Source organism: Typopeltis vanoorti, chromosome 3 (genome assembly GCF_054136105.1).
Source record: "Typopeltis vanoorti isolate ZY-2024b chromosome 3, IOZ_Tvanoo_1.0, whole genome shotgun sequence".
NCBI lineage: Eukaryota > Metazoa > Arthropoda > Arachnida > Uropygi > Thelyphonidae > Typopeltis > Typopeltis vanoorti.
In genome coordinates, this window is record NC_143551.1 from 30322643 (window position 1) to 30345432 (window position 22790).

General features: G+C 34.4%; 1 protein-coding gene across 5 annotated transcripts in view; it reads left to right on the forward strand.

Moving 5' to 3' along the window:
- Miro (mitochondrial Rho GTPase) overlaps positions 1–22790 on the forward strand; it is a 439377-nt gene that overhangs the window by 47626 nt on the left and 368961 nt on the right. For all 5 annotated transcript variants that reach the window (XR_016550640.1, XM_090415513.1, XM_090415514.1 and 2 more), the window contains exons 2-3: positions 5019–5084; positions 16200–16340. Coding sequence is in view for 4 of the 5 variants with exons in the window: in XM_090415513.1 (XP_090271639.1) it covers positions 5033–5084; positions 16200–16340 (193 nt within the window). In the remaining variant the exon portion in view is untranslated. The remainder of the gene's footprint in view (positions 1–5018; positions 5085–16199; positions 16341–22790) is intronic.

A 22790-nucleotide genomic window follows, 5' to 3' on the forward strand; every position in this document is an offset into this window, starting at 1 on the left:
GGCACCAAGGTAAATGGACCAGTCATTTTGTGATGTTCTGAGAAAATGTATGAGGTATAGGCCACTTATCTTTCCTTTTACATGACTTTGCTCAGTTTTTTTTTAAGATTTCAAAACTTCTATTTCAGCTGTATACTTTAGGCCATTTTTCGAAAGAAGAAAGCAGAGGTAAAAAATTCTGTAGAAAGAACTTCAAAATTTGCTATGAAATTATATTCTTGTTTAATCCTTTACCCAAGTGTGAGCGAACAAAGTTTGTGTCTTAAGTATCATCGTACTGACTGCACATCAATTGCCTCAGTATCCCATAATGCAAAATACACCTCCTTTGGACGTGTATATTGCTATGCATTATGGGAAGGGTCTGTCTGGTGTAACAAGAAAGGGAAATAGTTGCTCTAGTTGGCGACTAGAATCAAAGTATGATGGCTTTTCTTCTGGCAGTCTAGTGCTAGGGAACTGGTATCATTATCACCGGACTAGACAGGCATACACTTTTATCTTTTCATAATATTTTCCACCTTGCTGCTTTTCTAACTTTATCTTCATGATATATAGAAAAGAAATATGCAGGGGCGAATGCTGGTCTTGAAATTCATGCTTGCTCTTGTTATCATTCAGGGAGTGAGAGGTGTGATTGAAGTGTGATTAGCAGAATAATGAGTTACTGACCATTTAAAACTATATATTTAGAAATTTATGTACATTTAATCATACAAATACAACATTTATTTTACAAATGATATTCTATCTTTTTCAATTTAGCTACTTGAATACAAATTCTACCCTACGGTTCTTCTTTATGAACTGGTCAATAACATTGTTATAAAAAGTGGTTATAACTTAATTTTCCCAAGCAATATGCACACTTGTAAAGGCTGGCTGAAGCTCACTGGCTAGAGCTACGTTGACTGCATGTGGTCTGTGTTTAAGCAATAGAGTGAGATGACGTGAAATGGCTATGTGCACGCATGAAATCACAGTGCTGCTGCGAGGATCTGGAAGTTACTACAGCCGAGTAAGCCAAGGTAGCTGTGACTAGATGAGCAAGCATCGGCTTCAATACACAACGCAAAGCTCAATTATTGCCGTGCAAGCTTAAGATGTCTTCTGTCTACAAAAATAAAAGCCTAAATGGAATGCTTATAAATGCATGCATTTATTAACAAATAAATATTACTTCTTTCTCAATTAATGAGCTTGCATAGCAAGCATGGAGAATTCGCCACTTGAAATATGATTTTGCATACAGTCTGGTATTAAAAAAAAAAAAAAGTAATAATAATAAATAAATAAAAATAACCTAAAAATAAAAAATAAAAATAATAATAAAGAAAGCATACCAAAAGTTACTGTCAAATAAGTCAGCTTGTGCTCTTAGAGAATATAGAGACAAATGCAAGAATGCTAAACACTGTGTAAAACTAGCTAAACAAAAGTCATGGGAGGACTTTGGCAAGAATATAGAAAATAAATATCAAGAAGGTGGCAAAATATTCTGAAGGTTGTTGAAGAAACTTAAGAATGGAGGAAAGAGTGCTGTAAAAGGAATTAGAGATGATAAAGGTGACATGAAAAACGGGAGAAAAAGACATCCTTGAAGTATGGAGTAATTACTTTGAAAAACTGCTAAATGAAACAAGCAGTGATGACAGCACAGTGGTAAAAAACACTGACCTGGCATGCAGTCAGGAATACATATCCATACTTGAAGTAGAAAAAGCCATCAAAGGCTTGAAATGTGGAAAGGCAGCTGGAGTAGATGATATTATGTTGGAGATTTAATGGACTTTTTACAGCACTCACAAAGAATTAAAATAGAATTTAATACTTCCTATATTTCGTCCTAGTCACTAGGACATCTACGGGGATTACAAAGACAATTAATGTAACATGCACACAAAAACTTACAATACTAAGCCCAACCACGTGGGTGACAATAAAGTCCTATCTAGGTGGAGCGCCCTCTAAGGGCAGTTGTAGGTGGCCTGGAATGTAAGGTGGGACCTCTGGCGATGACTGTTTCCCAAATCTTCGGAAGCTTAATGCAACCGTATTTGTTAAGATTTGGTTGGTTTTTGAGAGCTGCTGCTGCTTCTAAGAAAAGTCTCTCTTTCTTGAATTTGCTGTGGTGGAGCATGGTGGTTTTTTTCCATGATACTCTGTGGGTGGTGTCCAAAACATGGTCAGCCAAGCCTGAATGGCCATAGTTGTGTTTAACGATGTACGACTTGTGTTCCTCTAGGCGGATGGATGCTGATCTGCCTGTCTGTCCAAAGTACGCAAGCTTACAGGAACAGGGTACTTTGTAAACTCCAGGCAGAGAGAGAGGAGGGAGCTGATCTTTCGTAGAACGGATAAGGGTAGCCAGTTTGCGGTAGGGCTTATATGCTGTGTGTAGGTTATACTTTTTTAGTATCTTAGCTATTTTTTCCGAAGTGCCACGGATGTAGGGTATGGTGATGGCTTCTGGAGCAAAGATTGTTCCACTGGAACAATCTTTGTTCCAGTGGAACCGCCCTCACTACTGAGCTTAACCACATACACAGAACTTTCCTCTCCAATGGCTACAGCGAACACAGTATCAAAAAAATAATCAATTCCTCCCCCATTCCCCGTCCCTCTCATCAACAAGAATTTAAAAATGCCATCACCATACCCTACATCCGTGGCACTTCGGAAAAAATAGCTAAGATACTAAAAAAGTATAACCTACACACAGCATATAAGCCCTACCGCAAACTGGCTACCCTTATCCGTTCTACGAAAGATCAGCTCCCTCCTCTCTCTCTGCCTGGAGTTTACAAAGTACCCTGTTCCTGTAAGCTTGCGTACTTTGGACAGACAGGCAGATCAGCATCCATCCGCCTAGAGGAACACAAGTCGTACATCGTTAAACACAACTATGGCCATTCAGGCTTGGCTGACCATGTTTTGGACACCACCCACAGAGTATCATGGAAAAAAAACCACCATGCTCCACCACAGCAAATTCAAGAAAGAGAGACTTTTCTTAGAAGCAGCAGCAGCTCTCAAAAACCAACCAAATCTTAACAAATACGGTTGCATTAAGCTTCCGAAGATTTGGGAAACAGTCATCTCCAGAGGTCCCACCTTACATTCCAGGCCACCTACAACTGCCCTTAGAGGGCGCTCCACCTAGATAGGACTTTATTGTCACCCACGTGGTTGGGCTTAGTATTTTAAGTTTTTGTGTGCATGTTACATTAATTGTCTTTGTAATCCCCGTAGATGTCCTAGTGACTAGGACGAAATATAGGAAGTATTAAATTCTATTTTAATTCTTTGTGAGTGCTGTAAAAAGTCCATTAAATCTCCAACATAATGTCCTCACAGCACTTAAGCCTCTACACAAGAAAGGAGTAGATGATATTCGACCAGAAATGCTGAAGTATGGTGGTATAAGAGTCTTACAGTGGCTGCACTGCATAGTTCAGAAAGCCTGGACAGAGGGACGAATTCCCAATGATTGGAGTAGAGCTCTCATAGTACCCATATATAAAAAGGGAAATAAAACTGCATGTGAGAATTACAGAGGTATTTCCCTACTGAGTGTTCCTGGCAAGATCTATGCAAGTATACTTGAGAAACGGTTGAGAAGAATTGTGGAAGAAAAGCTTGGTGAAGAACAAGCTGGATTCAGGCCAAATAGAGGCTGTCAGGATCAGATCTTCACTTTACGACAAATAGTCAAGAAAGCATGGGAATATAACAAAGATCTGTATTTAAGTTTTGTCGATCTGGAAAAGGCATATGACAAGGTGCCAAGAGAGAAGCTATTCAATACGCTACAGTTATATGGTGTTAATGGGGCATTATATCAAGCAATACTTAGTCTTTATTTGAGTTGTAAGTCAGCAGTTAGAATTGAAGGAAGTACAGGAAGATGGTTTAATGTTAAATCTGGTGTGTGACAAGGATGTACATTGTCCCCTCTGTTATTCATTATCTATATGCATCACATTATGAAGGAAAGTGGTATTAAACATGATATCAAAATTGGAGATGTTAATGTCAGCTCTTTGCTTTATGCAGATGATGTTATACTTCTAAATAAATCTGCTACAAGTCTGCAAGATTCTCTGACTAAATTGAATAGCTGTTGTAATAGATATGGTATGAAGGTCAGCAATAAAAAGACATAGACAATGAAAATAGGCAGAATCATTGAAAATGTCAACTGTGTTGTGAATGGAGAACCTGTGGAACAAGTAAAACATTTCAGCTATTTAGGCACGATTTTTACTGAAGATGGTAAATTAAATATAGAAATAGACAACAGAATCAGCAAAGCTGGTATGGTGGGAAGTCAATTGAATAAATTCATATGGAATAAGAGAGAAATTAGTCGGAACACTAAATTAGCTGTATACAAGACAGTGTTCAAACCAGTTTTAACTTATGGATCTGAGACCTGGGTCAGAGGTAAAACACTTGACCAAAGACTAGAGACCACAGATATGAGAGTCCTGAGAAAGATTATAGGCGTGAACTGATGGCCTCAATGGCAATATCATATTAAAAATGAGGATATTAGGAAAGAACTTGACATTGTCAGCATCCAGGAATACGTTAGCAGAGCTAATCTCAGGTGGTATGGTCACTTAAACAGAATGGGTGAAGAAAGATTAGCAAAACAAGTGTTCTCTGCCAGGTTGGCAGCAAAACGACCCAGAGGAAGACCAAGATATAGGTGGATTGATACGGTACAAAGTGCTTTAGACGATAGAAATATAAGATCTGATAATATTGGAGTCTTGACAAGTAACAGACTGATTTGAAGGAAAATTGTAGATAGGAAATTAATGATGTAATTTTTTTCACGTAGTACTCTCATATCCTGTACACCCCTTGAGGCTACATGGCAGGAATTTGATGATGATGATGAAATAACTTTAGAAATATCAGCATTTTTATAGTGGATTCATTTTCACATAACTTCTATTTATTGATCACAACAACTATTAAATATTTATATCAGTTCTTTTCTGCTATAGGATAGTATTCAGTGATGGGTCGCAAGAATGGCAAAAGAGATGTGAGGATTCTTTTGGTTGGAGAACGTAAGTGTATAATATTTTATTGAATCCTAAATCTGTCTGTATTTCAAAAAAATAAAATATATATAAAGGAATAACAGGAGTTGAGTGTTATGTAGTACTCTGCAAAAGCTATGAATGAAGCAAATATTTACGCAAACCATTTTAGGTAATTTATATATGTTATAATTTGCTTTAAGATTTTATATGATATTTACTGTTTTAATGCATAGGTCATCAGAACAATATTCTACTAAGAAACCAATAATGTTAATAAGGATATTAGTGAAATTGTACAGCATTTTTATGTGACTCCCACCCATGAAATGTCAGAAGTGATTCCTATCCCACCTACATGGGTCGGCTAGGAGTGTGTCATCTTTGCTTCAAGTTTTTTTTTTTCTCTGTTTATATGTATATATTAATTCTATTTTATTAGAAAGGTTATTACTGTACATACACCTCCATGGAGTCCGAAGACTCATCACAGGAGACCCAAACTATCCACACAATCTATCATACCTCTCTTTGAACCAATTAACAGACAAAAGCACTCACTTCTGATTCTGGCAACTCATTCCACTCATTCACAACTCTCCAAGCAAAAAATCTTGTCCTCACATCCCTATTAAGCACACCTTTATTTTATTTTCAGGGATGATCTCTTGTTCTAGTCCCTCTAGCCAAGTGCTGAAACATTTCCCCTGCATCAGTTCTATAAAACCCTTTAAGTAATTTAATGTTTCATATCCTCTCTTTTTCTCCTATCAGCCAACTTCTGCAGTCCACACATCCTCAATCTATCCTCATAAGGAACATTCTACAGACCAATCACCATCTTTTTGTTCACTTCTGAATCTTCTCCACCACTTCCTCATCCCCAAGAAACCCAGGAGACCCGATCTGAGCACAGTAATCCGAATGTGGGCATATCAAAGCCTTATAAAGTGAAATAGCAACTCAACTTCCTTATCTCTCCTTCATAGTGTATTCTTAAATAGCCAAGTAATCTTATGAGCTACTTTAGCAACATTAGCATATGTCCTCTAAACTTTTTTGTCTACCCCCACCCTAAATCCCTAGATTCCTCTATTTCCTGGTGTACAGTTCCATCAATGTGTACACAACTTGTAATCTGTTTATCTCAAAATGGATAACTTTATATTTTTCCATATTAAATCGATACCATTATCTTTTGCTCATGCTGACAGCACAACTCCATGATTAACTATTATTCTACCTAATTTCGCATCATCATCCAACAACTGAAAATTTTCCTTTCAGGTTATTTACTGCATCATTTATGTACAAATTAAACAGTAGTGGTCCTAGCACTGAAAATTTGGATACCTGTCCAGCAGCCACCCTCTTATCGACATAATCAATTTCTAAAGCTAATTGAGTAAACTTCATCTGTAATACAATTTCTTTTGGCATGAGCTACCACCTTATTCATTGAAAGAGTTTTTGTTCAGAAGGTGGAAATATTTTTGATGAAACCAGACATATGCTACTCCAAAAAATGCTGAAAAATTAATCTTCCTGCATCATAATTTAAGCATTCCTTAACCTTTAAGCACTCCCTAAGCAACAAAAAGTTATATTCTGGCAATAACAATCAGGGAAAAGAAGGAGTAGCTACAAGGCTAATCTTCTTGAATGGCAGGCAGTATCAAGTAGAGTGATGTAGGCAAATATCAGAATGAGGAACTGGACAACGAGACTTATTTGTGTGATTGGTCCCACAGAAGATTGTATTAATGTAGAAGTGGAGGAATTTTTTTGAGGCTTTAGAGAAAACAACTGACACAATGAAAAAGGAAAAGTTGGTTCTGTTGGGGATCTAAATAGCAGAGTAGGAATGATTGTCAGATGTACAAAAATATTTGGGAAAATTTGGAGAAAAGTGCAAAGCTAATAATAATAATGGCAAATACCTGTTGGATTTCTGCTCAGGACATGGTAGAAACATTGTGGTTACTAACACAATGTTTCAACATAAAAATGTGCTTAGTAACTTAACACGTATAAAACCAACAGTAATAACTTTAATGAATTAAAGGTACAAATATTTCGCACTGAAAGTAACAGCACATCATCAGTGTAGAACAAACAGTTAAAGGAATGGAATACAAAGTACAGAACAGTCGGTGGATTGGATTACCAATTAAAATTGTTGCCGCGTGCCAGAAAATTACTATTAATAAAATATTATAAAATAATTCTTAAGAACTATGTCATTGATGGTTGCATTAGATAAGAATGTCTCAAACTTTTTTGAGAAAGAAAGAGATTTAAATTCAGCCAGTGTAAAAGGGCTTTGCAACTTTCTTTAAAAAAGGTGTTCATATTTAAACTTGCATCTGTGGAGAAGACAAGCTTTATCCCACTGGATATTATGTTTAGTGTCAATACTATGTTGTGTTAGACCAGACTTATGAGGTTTCATGTATTCGATATAATACTGATGTTCCTTCATTCTTTTTTCCACAGAACGGCCTGTTTGTCCAAAGTATAATAAATTACATTCACACGGTATCTGGTAAACAGTTTGTCTTTTGTAGATAGCAACGAGTGAGAAATTTTGTTGATAGGAAAATATGTGGGAATAAGATGATACTTCAAAATTCTGCCAATAGGTTCCGAGATGCCTGAAATATAAGGGATTGGAACTTTGCAGTCTGTTGAAGAATCCTTAGGTGTTGGAACATAGGAGTCAATTATCTGCTGGATTTGATTAGGGTTGTAACCATTAAATTCTATTAACTTTTTTATAGTGAAAAGTTCTTGTTGTAAGCTTAAGGGGGAGGAGCACACTTTATGTGCTCTATTAATTAAAGATTTGATAATACCGATTTTTTGAGAAGTGTGATAAGTAGACTTTTGATGAATGTATCTGCCAGAAAAGGTAGGTTTTCGATAGACCCTTGTTGATAAAGTACCAGAGGATGTGCGAATGTGGAGGATATCCAAGAATGGTAAACTATTAGCCTTTTCTTTTTCCATTTTGAACTGAATGCGTGGGTGAAGGCTATTTATCTGTTGTACGAATGTGGTAAGTTCCTCTTCAGCATGTGGCCAAATAGCAAAGACATCATCGACATAACGAAACCAAAGAGAGGGTTGAGGATGAATAGATGAAAACAAGATGTCTTCCAGATGATTCAAAAAATAGTTTGCCAAAGGTGGAGACAGAGGGCTACCCATGGCAGTACCTTCAACTTGTTTGTAGATTTTGTTTTTCCAGCTGAAATATCCTGAATGTATAACAAATTAAAAAATCTTTGCAATATCCAGAGGGTAATCATCATATAGTAAGTTGACAATGTCAGCTAATGGAATATTGGTAAAAAGGGAAACAATATCAAAACTGACTACCAAGTCAGACTCTTTGATTTGAGTATCCTTGATTTGTTCAAGAAATTGTGTCGAATTTTTGATGAATGATCTAGAATGTCCAGTATGGGCAGTTAATGAATATGCCAAAAATTTAGCAATAGAACAACCTATAGAACAAGTAAACAATTTCAGCTACTTAGGCACAATTTTTAGTGAAGATTGTAAATTAAATATGGAAATAGATACTAGAATAAACAAAGCCTGTATGGTAGGAAGTCAACTGAATAAATTTTATATGTAATAAGAGAGAAATTATTCAAAATACTCAATTAGTTGTATACAAGACAGTGTTCAAACCAATTTTAACTAATGGATCTGAGAGCTGGGTTAGAAATAAAATATTTGGCCAAAGACTAGAGACGACAAATATGAGAATCCTGAGAAAGATTAGGGGCATGAACAGATGGCATTAATGGCAATATCATATTAAAACAAGGATATTAGGAAACATTTGACATTGTTTGCACATCCAGGAATGTGTTAGCAGAGCTAATCTCAGATGGAATAGGAGAGGAAAGATAAGCAAAATAAGTGTTCTCTGCAAGGTTAAGCAGATAAAAGACCCAGAGGAAGACCAAGATATAGTTGGATTGATACAGTAAAAATTGCGTTAGAAGAGAGAAATATAAGATCTGATGATGTTGGAGTCTTGACAGATTGATTTGTAGGAAAATTGTTGATAGGAAGTTAGTAATGATGTAGTACTATCGTAATATCCTGTACACCCCTTGAGGGTACATGTCAGTAATTTGATGATGATGATGACATCATAATTTATTGATGGAAGTTTATTTTCCACTTGGTTAGACTATAATAAATTTAGTTTAATCCTTTACCCAAGTGTAGGCAAACAAAGTTTGTGCCTGAAGTAGTTCAGGACTGAGGCAACTCGTAGCAAAGGTGACCAAGCTCTCTTCACTCTTTGTCTCAGTATCTCCCATAATGCAAAGCACATCTCCTTGCAGACATGTATAATGCTATGCATTAAGGAAAGGGCCACTATCCAGAGCAGTTTCGACCTTTATTGAGGTCTCGTCATTGGAAGGCAGACCCTGAAGTGGTGATACTGAGGCAGAAGCAATGGAGAGGTCATATTTACTTACACGAGTTGCCAAAAGGTGTACCACTTATTATTAATTTACTCTGAATTTAGAGAAAGATGTTGGAAGCTTATTTTCCACTTGGTTAGACTATAATAAATTTAGTTTAATCCTTGACCCAAGTGTAGGCAAACAAAGTTTGTGCCTGAAGTAGTTCAGGACTAAGGCAACTCTTAGCAAAGGTGGACCAAGCCCTCATCACCCATTGTCTCAGTACACTTGGGGAAAGGATTAAACTAAATTTATTATAGTCTAACCAAGTCAAAAATAAACTTCCAACATCTTTCTCTAAATCCAGAGTAAATTAATAATAAGGTGGTACAACTTTTGGCAAATCATATAAATAAATATGACCTCTCCATTGCTTCTGCCTTAGTATCACCACTTCTGGGTCTGCCTGCCACTGACGAGACCTCAATAAAGGTCGAAACGGGTCTGGGTAGTGGCCCTTTCCTTAATGCATAGTATTATACATGTTCACAAGGAGATGTGCTTTGTATGGGAGATACTGAGACAAGGAGTGATGAGAGCTTGGTCCACCTTTGCTACGAGTTGCCTCAGTCCTGAACTACTTCAGGCGCAAACTTTGTTTGCCTACACTTGGGTAAAGGATTAAACTAAATTTATTATAATTTATTGCAAATTCATTTTGCTTATTAAATCCATAATTATTCTCTATAGTTCACAGTTTAAAATAAGTTCGTTAATATTTTTATTTAAATAAATAAGTTCCATCTTTTATTCTGATTTAATGGCTGTATTGTTTTTTAAATACAGTGTTCTCTATGAAATCAAATGATAGTTTTATTATATCGAAATTAAGGATATTATGGGTCCCTCTATATTTGGATCTATATGGATCCATCTATGTAGTTAAATGTAAAAGAAAGTGAAGCTTTCAAAATTTATCAGCGGGCTTACATGACCAGAATTGGAGTTGCCTTGGCTGCACCATTTAAACAACATAAACTCTAACCCATAACCTGTATGTTCACCTTTTATTTATGCAATGAGTTAGTTTCACTAGCCTGAAACACCAGGCTTAAAATTGAGCAAGTTAAAAAAAAAAATTACAGTGGAAGATCTTGTAATTTTTTTACAAGCTTTTTTTCAGACAAAAACTCACAAAAACTAACTAACCTGTGTCAAAAAGTTAAATTCATTATAAGTGATCTCTAGGTGGGTGCATAATAAAATGTTAAACTACAGAGCTAAGCAACTTATATATGTCTTAGATACTGTAATAGACAATATTACAGATTCAGCTATATTTTACAGCAGAAGATGGAAACAAGGGAAAGTAAGAAATCTATTATAAAGATTTTCTTACTTTTTAAAATTTACTAGAAAGCTTATGAGAAGGTTAGGTTCCAAACTGGTAAATTTTTTAAAGATTTAAGTGATTTTTCCCCCCCCCTCCCTCCCTCCCTACATTTGGCTATAAAAAAGAGGAGATTATGGAGCCGTCCATAATCATATCTCACTTATTTCAAATCGAAGTATCTTGGCTCTGTACTTAAAAATTTGACAGTTACTATATTTAAGGTTTTCTAAATATTATTTAGCAAAATCTTCATTTTGACAAAGGAAAATACACAGAAATAGGAGACAAAAATAAATGTTTATTTCATAAGTTTCAATATATATATGAGGTTGGTCTGAAAAGTTCTTGGCCTAACAATGAAAAAATGACCTTATAATTTCAAAAGTATTTTTATTTTTCAAAATAATCTCCCTTAAGACTAATACATTTATTCCAACGATGCTCCAGCACCATTATCCCGTCCCTGTAGTGGTTCTCAGTAAGATCTGCAAAATACCCCTCTACAGCTGCAATCATCTCTTGATTCGAAGAAACACGCTAACCAGCGAGGAAGATATAGAAGGTCAGAGGGAGCCAAATCTGGGGAATAGGGTAGATGTTCCAGCAGTTCATAGTGCAGATCCCTTAAATTTCCCATTGCCAAAACACCTTTGGTGGGCAGGTGCATTGTCCTGATGAAAGATGATTTTTTTTCTTCTGCAAACCAGGTCTTTTCTCACGTATTTTTTCGTCTAGTCTGGTTAAAACATTGGAATAATATTTCTTGGTTATTGTTTTACCCTTTTCAAGATAATTAATAAAAAAATGCCTTTAGCATCTCAAAACACCGATTCCATGACCTTTCCTGCTTTGTCCACCGTTTTGACTGCGGTTTCTAGTGTGTAATAGTGAACCCGTCTCATCCATAGTAATAAATTGATGCACAAAATCAGTTTTATTCTTGTTAAAACGCTCGAAGCACTGTTCAGAGATTTACATGTGAGTGCATTTTTGATCTGCTATGAGCAAGCATGGCACCCATCTTGCACAAAGCTTTTTCATTTGAAATTCTTCATGCAAAATATATCCTACACGTTCTTTTAAAATGCTTATGGTCTCAGCCATTTCATACACTTTGACTGGCCAGTCATCCAATACCATATCATACACTTGATCAATCATTTCTGGTGTTACACTTCTTGGACGTCCTTCACGTGAATCATCTTCAAGGCTGGTATGGCCATGTTTAAACCCATTTCTTATTTGTTGAAAACGAAGGAGAAGAGTGCCCATAGACTTTTATGAACTTCGAATGAATTTCTTTTGGAGTTAAATTTTACAAAGAATTTTATAACCACACGATACTCAATTTTATCCATTTCAAGGAATACAGAAAACACTTTTGCTTCAGACAGCTGTATAAAACAAACTACTTGATAGAATGACTTGCAATTTCAAATGGATGCTTAACAGATGTACCAACTTAGAAAAAAAAAATCTTGCTAATAGTGTTGCCATCTATGGCTGAGGCCGAGAACGTTTTAGATCACCCTCGTGTGTGTAATATATATACATATATATATGTATGTGTAGGAAGTTTTTTACCTTGGGTGTATGTGTAGGAAGTTTTTTACCTTGGGTATATATTATGTTAAAGATACCAAGCAATTTTATAAGCTAGGTTTTTTAATCCTTTTACCCAAGTAAGCAAACAGACAAGTAAGTCAAGTTTGCGGCTGCATGTAGTGCAACTCGTGGTAAAGGTGGAGCAAGCTCTGATCACCTTCCTTAGAATTTTCCCCTAATGCAAAGCACATTTCCTTGCAGAAATGTATGATGCTATGCATTAAGGTAATGGTCACTACCCATACTGGTTTCGACCTTTATTGAGGTCACGTCAGTGGGAGCTAGACCTAAAAAAATGCCAAGGGTGAAGTAATACAGAGCTTACTAAGGAAAGTGATCAGAACTTGCTCCACCTTTACCACGAGTTGCCTAGTCATTCTATGTGCAGCCACAAACTTGACTTACTTGTCTGTTTGCTTACTTGGGAAAAAGGATTAAAAAACCTAGCTTATAAATTTGCTTAGTGTATACATATATGTATGTATATATACATATATATATATGTAAATAAGTTTTTTTTTTATCTTGGGTAATGTATATTAGGGTTACCAAGTAATTTTATAAACTTGGTTATTTTACTCCTAATCCCAAATAAGCAAGCAGTTAAGTTTGCGCCTGAACGTAGTTCAAGTCTAAAGGTGGTGCAACACCAGAGCCACTCATTGTAAAGGTGGGTAAAGTTCTGTTCACTATTCTTAGTATTTTCCATAATGTAAAACACATCTCACTAAGAGATGTATACTGCAATACATTATGGGGAGGGTTTACTAGCCAGACCGGTTTCAACCTTTTTTGAGATCTCCTCAGTGAGTAGCTAGACCCTAAATACCAAGGTTTTAGTAATACAGAGTCTTATCAACTTTACCTATACAAGTTGCTACAAGGTGTTTTATTTTGAATAAGAATCTCTGGAGGAGATATAGATGTAAATAAGTTTTTTTTTTTACCTTGGGTAATGTATATTAGGTTTACCAAGTAATTTTATAAACTTGGTTATTTTACTCCTAATCCCAAGTATTTCCTCTCCTTAAACATTGATCTTCTCCAATCTTGCCTCCCTAACAGTGAAATCATCCCCTTAGGAGATTTTAATGTTCACAACATGGGCATGGATGGTATGTCAGTTTGTGTGCTATGTGAGAACGTGAAAGTAAACTGGCTGTGCCTCTGATGAAGTTGTGTAATCAAGATAGTTACATCACATATAGATGGCTAAAAATAAAAATTACAGACCAATTAGTATCTCTGGAGTGGTGGTTAAAGTATTGGAAAAGTTGGTTAAAAGTAAAATTCAGGAATGGGTGAATAGGAATATGATACTCAATACAGAACAGCATGACTTTGTAAAAGGTAGGTTCTGCCTCTGTAATTTACTGTATTTTTTGCATTATACGATGTGTCATTGTATTGGACACATCACATTTTTCATTTTGAATTTTTGGAAAAAAATATTCTTCACAGTATAAGAAGCATGAATTATGCATCATGTAAATATAAATTTTTTTATTTTAAATTTTAATATGTGTACTATCCATTCATTAGATAAAAAAACATTTCTGTAAAATCATCTAATCATTAAATAATCTAACATATAATAAAAATATATATAATAATGTAAACAAAATAATTTTTATAAATTTCATTAATCTTTTCAATTCTTTATACTTCTTCACTCTCAAAATATTTGGAACTTGATTCTTTATCAGAAATCGAGTAATTGCTGTCTTGAAATAAGTCATCCTCTGTACTGTCAAGAGAATTACTAATGTCACACTTTTGAAAACATTTTATAATAATTACGGGTTTCACTTCATTCCATGAACTCTTTACTTATTTGTACACCTATGAAATTGGGGGCCTTCTCTCTCCCCCTATCTATAGGTGTTTCCTAAGAATTTGGAGATTGCATTCAATTGATCCATTTTTCCCTCATAAATTCTTTAAATGGTTTGTTTATTAATACATCTAAAGGTTGAAGTGCGGAGGTGAGTCCGCCTGGGATATCAGCTATTTTTTATTAATTTTGAGAAGTTTGTTCCTAACTGCTTCAGTTTTATGGCATCTAAACTAATTCCATTCTAACAAAGCAGGTTTCAGATGTAAACTGCCAGAATGCCTGGACCACACCTTTATTCATAACTTCATCCTTTCCTCATCCATCCATTCTTTTGGATGAATATGAATGTAAATTCCTTTGGGAAGTGTTTCCTTGGCTATTGTTTTTCTTTTAAAAATTAAAAAATGGTTCCATCAACACAGCACAACAAAACAGTTTAGTGTTTTTTTTCGTGACCAGTAGTTTTAACAGTAATATTTTTTTTTACCTTTGGAGTCAACAGTCTTGTTCGAGGGCACACATCATAAATCAGAAGCACTTCATCCATAAAATGGATGAAGTGCCATTTTCACAGCTATCTGTGAAAGTTCAAAATTGTTTTGTTTTCTAGAATTTATGATGAATCTGCAAAACTCAATAATTTTATTTTTGAATTTGTTTGATATTTTTTGCAATATTTTCACACATTTGCACGCATGCATAAATCATTTCTCTTCATAAATCTAAAGCACCATGATGGGTGATCCTGTAAAAATCGATATTTCTTTCTGTTGCTGATAATTTTGCTTGTTGAATAATAATTTTTGTAGATACACAGCAATCCGATCTTCTTTGATCTATTATCCAAGTTTTTAATTCATTTTCTGCAGAGATTGTGTTTTTTAGAATTTGCTTCTATTAATTGCTGGTCTTGTTTCTTCCAAGTTCATACCATTTTTTTCTGTAGGCGGAGGCCCAAAGCTATCTATTTTTTGCAATATTTTCACACATTTGCACGCATGCATAAATCATTTCTCTTCATAAATCTAAAGCACCATGATGGTGATCCTGTAAAAATCGATATTTCTTTCTGTTGCTGATAATTTTGCTTGTTGAATAATAATTTTTGTAGATACACAGCAATCCGATCTTCTTTGATCTATTATCCAAGTTTTTAATTCATTTTCTGCAGAGATTGTGTTTTTTAGAATTTGCTTCTATTAATTGCTGGTCTTGTTTCTTCCAAGTTCATACCATTTTTTTCTGTAGGCGGAGGCCCAAAGCTATCTATTTTTTTGCAATATTTTCACACATTTGCACGCATGCATAAATCATTTCTCTTCATAAATCTAAAGCACCATGATGGTGATCCTGTAAAAATCAATATTTCTTTCTGTTGCTGATAATTTTGCTTGTTGAATAATAATTTTTGTAGATACACAGCAATCCGATCTTCTTTGATCTATTATCCAAGTTTTTAATTCATTTTCTGCAGAGATTGTGTTTTTTAGAATTTGCTTCTATTAATTGCTGGTCTTGTTTCTTCCAAGTTCATACCATTTTTTTCTGTAGGCGGAAGCCCAAAGCTATCTGTGTTGCCCCATTGCCATTCTTTTTTGCTTACTGAATCACACTATGCTTAAATGCAATCATATAGTGCTTTGTAGAATCACTGGGTTATAAAAAAAAATTAAATATAATAATGTATTGATTACTTGTTTAAATGTGTGACCATTAATGACTGACACTCCCCTTGTAAGTAATGAAATTAGAAGTGGTATATGTATGTATGCATATCTGCTTTATATATTATATATAGATATAAATTGCATATTTATTTATTTCTGTTTATGCATTAACATTGTTTAACTTTTTTTTTGTTCCTCATTTTTTAGCTGGAGTTGGAAAAACATCACTTATACTATCTCTTGTAAGTGAAGAATTTCCAGAGGAGGTTCCACCACGTGCAGAAGAAATAACTATCCCTGCAGATGTTACTCCAGAAAAAGTGCCAACACACATAGTTGATTACTCTGGTATGTCACAATGTACAGTTTTTAATATATTTAAATAGTATTTATTTATTTTTTATATGAAATATAAAAAATATCTTTGATATCTTTTCATCATTTTGTATATAGATGAAGTCTCTGAGAAGTAAATGATCAGATTATAAATATGCTGCAATTATTTTAACATTGCATATATTTTATTTATAGTCTCCACAATACGTAGTTGCTTGTTTTTGTGTGCGTCTGCATGTGCACATTCACGAATAGGTTAGCTTCCTCACATGACATTCTAAGTCTTTTCAAGAATAGAAAATGTTCTTCCTTTATTTATTTATTTTTTATTTTTATTTTGGGGATGGGACATTTAAAGTGTTTTTGATTGATGCTAGAGTTTCTAGTTCAGTCTTTGTTCCTTATTAACTTTTTGGCTGTGATCTTTACAAAAGATTGGACAGACTATAACATTGAAGTTTGGCTATAGATGCCTATAATCAATAAAGTTTGCTTAATATATTTATATGACTTCCACCTGTAAAAGGTTATAAGCCTGCAGTATATTAGTGCTGTGTATGGACTAAGGAATATTTTTATATTTCTTAACATACTCTGTAAATAAACCCTGCTGTAGGAGACCAAACAAACATGGAATTTTTTCATGTTTGGTCTCTACAGCAGGGTTTATTTACTTGGTGATAAACTTCATCTCTCACCTAAATTCATTCACAAATGTATGTACCTCTGTGGTGGGATTTCAACTCACAGACTGTTGGTTAGAAAACAAGTATGTTATCCACTCGCTTCAAAATCCAGTCCACTAAGTTTATTATAGAAAACCCTTCCCTCCATTGTATTCACATAATAGTCAGTTTTTGATTTCTCCTTTTTCCTTGCAAATTTTCTAATTAAAGAACATGTTGGACCTTAATTATATTTGACCTTTCTGAATTTTCTCACAATATCTGAGTCTTGTTTCAGTTTAACATGAATTCAGGCTGTTTGGTTTGAACACATGGAAAATTCTACAAAACAAGAGGACAATAGCCATGAACTTTATTTCTTCCACTAACTATTTTATGGGGATTTTTTAAGAGGAAACTCTAAACTCTTTCCATACAGATGCTGTTTGGCTATGCTATATAGGTCACATTCTCTTCCTTTGGTCACATGGTTCTGATGCTCAGCATCTTTCTAACACATTCAAACAACCAACATCACAGATCCAAATTCATTTAGTGATTTGGCTAGTTTCTCTCTTCTTCCATATAAATTTATTCATATTGCTTATTCTGCTGTTGTCTATTTTCATATTTAGTTGCTTTCTTCACTAAAAACTGTACCTAAGCAGTGAAAATGTTTTATTCGTAAATAAAATAAGTCATAAAGTGAAAATTTGATCTTGATTGACAACCACTATTTGACTTGAATGTAGCTTTTTCTTCTCTGTTTAAGAAAAAAAAAAAATACTGAACTGACCCCCCCCCCCCCCTTCAGTGCACATGCTATGAGATATGCTGTTCAACTGCATGCACATTAATAGAAGAGCATGTGTTTAGCTGTAGCAGCGGTGTTGATGTTTTACGAATAGATTCATGGAATGTCAGAAGCTTGTACAAAGCTGGAGCATTTCAAGAAATCATACATGAATTAAATAGATATAAAATGGATATAGTAACAATACAAGAAATACGATGGACAGGAGAAGGAAATTTGAAGGAAGAGAACCTTTTGCTACTTTATGGTGGAAACAACTCTGATAAACATGAATTTGGAACAGGTTTCATCATTATGAAAAAATTGTGGTCATCTCCGATCGAATTTGAGAATAAGAATAAGCAAGCTAAGAGTACAAATAAAATGGTTCAAGATAACCTTTATTAATGTACATGTGCCTACAGAAGTTTCTGACATTCCATGAATCTGTTCGTAAAACATCAACACCGCTGCTACAGCTAAACACATGCTCTTCTATTAATGTGCATGCAGTTGAACAGCATATCTCATAGCATGTGCACTGAAGGGGGGGGGGTCAGTTCAGTATTTTTTTTTTTTTTCTTAAACAGAGAAGAAAAAGCTAGATTCAAGTCAAATAGTGGTTGTCGATCGAGTTCAAATTTTCACTTTATGACAAATAGTTGCAAAATAATAGTAATATAGCAAGGATCTGTACTTAACTTTTGTAAGAAAAGGCATATGACAAAGTGCCCAGAGAAAAGCTTTTCAAAATGCTGCAATTATATGGTGTGAAAGGAACATTATACAGAGTAGCACACAGTCCATATTTAAGTCAGCAGTCAGAATTGAAAGAAATACAGGAAGATGGTTTGGTGTAAAATCAGGTGGAAGACAAGGGTGCACACTATCTCTACTCTGTCCATATGGGTTGCATTATGAAAGTGGCATTAAACCTGATATTAAAATTAGAGATTACAAACTCAGCTCTTGCTTCATCTGCATGAAGCAAAGATGAATCAGTAAAGATAAATTCTACGAAAAACTGGAATTAATCCTAGAAAAAATTCCCCGGCAGGGGAATATAATATAATATTATATTCCCCTGCCGTATAATAAATTTTATTAGGTGATTTCAATGCAATAATTGGAAAAGAAAAAAATTTATAAAAAAAAAGTTATTGGAAACCAAAGTCTTCATGAAGAGACAAATGTTAATAGAGAAAGATTAATTAATTTGGCCACATCCAAAAATTTAATAATAAGCAGCACTATGTTTATGAGGAAGAATATGCGCAAACAAACATTGAAATCTCTTGATTGTCATATATTCAATCCATTAGACTATATAATCAGTAATAGGCGTAGAAATTGCATTCAGAATATCCAGAGCTTCAGAGGAGGTGAGTATCATAGTGGCCATTTTCCAATTTGTGCCTTACTTAAGATTAAAATAAGTAGTAAATATTTTTCAGCACATGCATATTAACTGAGATACAATATTAACAAACTAGATATAGCAGGAGAGAGAGAGAGAAGAAATTATGAGTGCGAATTAAAACAGAAATTAAAAAATATACAACTGGAGGAGAATGAGAATACTGAAAACATCTGGAATCATATCAAGGATAGCATAAAAGTAGCAGCAGAAAATTCATTTGGAATTCAAAGTAAAATACAGTGTAAAAAATGGTTCAATGAAGAATGTAAATGAACAGTAAAGAAAAAAAAAGATAGAAGCATGTGGCTTCTATCTTTTTTTCTATCTGTTTGAAAATAACTTTCAAACATCTCTGGATGTTTAAAAGTTATTTTACATATATATTTGTTTAGGTTAGAAGTGTTGAATAGGGCATGGGCTAATTCCCAAAATAACTTGTCACTTTTGAAGTGGAATCTTTTTTAGGATAACGGTTTTTCTCTATCAGATTGCATACAGGATGTTGAACATATGGTATTATAATGCACTTTGTGTTCACATTGGTTGTCATGTTTATATAATTCTGATGTTCTTTTTTTTTCTTCGCTGTAAAATTGGATAAACTATTGATTTTTTTTAAATTTCTATATTAAAAAAATATTGAAATTCTTTATGAACATGCACTATGTAATGAATAAGAATGGACTAGCAATTTGGGACTTGGCTGCTAAATTGCATTCTGTATTGGCTTAAAAAATCACACACACACACACACAAAGGTGATGGTTCAACATAAATGAATGACATATCACTAGCAATTAAAAAAAACCAGAAAAAAAAACCCAGATGATTTGTGTTGAATAATTTAATCCTTTAATGGTAGAATGTTTGACTATGTAACAAATGCATCTTCAGTACAAATACATATTGGAACAGCATAACATACAGTTATCAGAAAGATTCAAGAAACTGGTTTGACCATTTTGTTAGCTTCCTAAAACTATTTGGTGCTTTTTAGAATTAGGAAAGGTTAGGAGATGGAAAACTTTTTATTTTCTGTAAAGCAATAACTGTAGGCCATCAGATCTATTTAAGTTTGAACAACGAAGTAACATTTCACAGGTTTCCTTATTCAAGAATCTTCACCTTATTATTAAAATATTCTGAATCACAGTTAGTTGTAGAGGCAAATGATGGAAGTCAATAGCCTCTATATACAAGTATCCAAGTTATTATTATTAAATATTATTAAAATATTCTGAATCACAGTTAGTTGTAGAGGCAAATGATGGAAGTCAATAGCCTCTATATACAAGTATCCAAGTGTAGACAAACTTCGTTTGCTTACACTTAGAAAAAGGATTATACAAGAATATAATTTTTGGCAAGTTTTACTATTGTAACCAAGTGGGGAAAACCTTCTAAAGACAGCCTCTATATACAAAGTATAATTTCTTGGCAATATAATTTTCTTTGCAACACTTATATTCTTGTGGCTTCTTCATGGTTATAATAGGTTCAGTTTATTAGAACAGAAAGAGTCTACTCATGTGAGGACACGGTAATTCATATCTCCTGTCAGCTATCTCTTTGGAGAAGCTAAATTCTGATGTGTCAAGTGTAGATTGTAGATGTGCTGTTTCTTGTAAGGAAGATAAATATAAGATATCAAACCTGTTGAAATTTGAATGATGTAATAATGCTTCACAGCTTTCTTTATAAAGCCATTCCTTAAAGAATATATTCTTAAGCAATATTTTTATGTTCTTCCAAAAGACTGTTTTCAGTGGAGATAGCATGTTCTGCAAGGGCTTCATTGTTCAAGTTCATGAAGCTTGATGTACATTTTATGTTCCTTTCAGCAAAACAGAAGCAGTGTAAAATCTCACATGATAAATAATCTATCATGTTCGTTTTTAGAAGTTTTTTTCTTCTCAAAGTAATTACACAAAACCATGTCATTGTTTGTATTCTTAAAATAAATTTTTTTGTATGTAATAAACTTAATCACAAGGCTTTGTTAAACTATTGTGATGCATGAAATATGACATCACTGTGTATTGATATATATCCATGTCCATATATGGCAATTTCGAAAGCTGCACGAAATGTGACGTCATCATATCTAGATATTGATCCATTACCATATACGGAAGTTTTTTTGAGAGACAATCGCATGCGTACACATGAAGTCTGGGCCTTTAAAAGGTCCAGTGGCAGGAAGGATTTCATCTTGGGTTTTCACCTCCTCTTACCTGGATCCACTGTCAGTCATCAAAAGAGAAGCATCATTTGTCTTAGGTTTCTCAGCTTTCTCTTACCTTGGTCCACTGCCACGTGAGGTCCTCCAGTAATCAAAAGAGAAGTGTCTTACATCCTGAGGTTCTTCGAGTCCAGTTTATTCTCTGGGACACCATCATGAAAAATCTCTTGCCAATCATCGGAATATCTCGTAAGAAGAGAGCTGCCTGTTGCTGCCATAGAAAAGGAATCTTCTTGGGCATAGGAACCACTCATCATATGGTCATTGTCACCAAATTAAGGGTTCAAGAGGGTTCAGAATTATCGACAACTCAAAGAAGTTTGGCAGGAGATCAAGAGTGGGTCTGCAGAATGGAAGAGGACAAAAGATTCGTGTAATGGACTGTGCTGAGTGAGAGTATTGTAAAGATTGCAACTCATTGTAAGTACTTAGATATGTAATAATTCTGCATGATTCACATCTAAATGAAAAGATGTCTCTGTTCGTAGTCTAGTGTGACGATGCAAGCAATTACAACAAAATTGTATAAGCTGATATTTTGAGAGTAAGAAAAGTATTGTATGAAGCAGCATAAGTTAATATTAAATTAAACTCACTCAAGGTGTGTTTTACATTCAAATTGTGTAGGATGTACTAAATACTTATGATGTGATTGTATCCATTTGCAATGGGGATTGAACATTGTAATAAGAATTCTTAATTAAATGGTTTGTGAATAACACATTGGACTGATTTTGTTGATGCACTATCCCCAAAAATATTTGAACCTGCATAAGATTAGGTAATGAAAAGTTGAGTATCAATCTTAGATTACGTGATTAAGATCAAGCCATGACTTAATTAAAGTAAAGATTAACTTTAGTGGGGAATAATAACAATATCGGCTTTATCTTCAGTTTAGAGTCTTATAGCCTCGCATTCAATACATAGTCTAACTAGCACAGTCCAAAAACAAATAAATTTGTTAGGCTACAGAGTGTGAGCAAATAAGATATAGTAGAATGGTGGTGGTAGACATTTTATGACACTATAAGAAAATAAGATTAAGACGAACTAAGATTATTACAGCAGCTCTTTCAGTGTGTGTTCATAATATGATAAGCTGCAAGATGGAATCTAGTAGATGCCTGGGAAGTTTAATGGAAGAAGTTTGTCTTTAAGTGAAGAAAGAACAGAAGTTTTCTGGATTGTGCAAAATGTGATTTGAATGTTGTGAGAGGCTTGAGAATTCACTTTTATTTCCCTTTTTATATATGGGTACTATGAGAGCTTTACTCCAATCATCGGGAATTCGTCCCTCTGTCCAGGCTTTCTGAACTATGCAGTGCAGCCACTGTAAGAC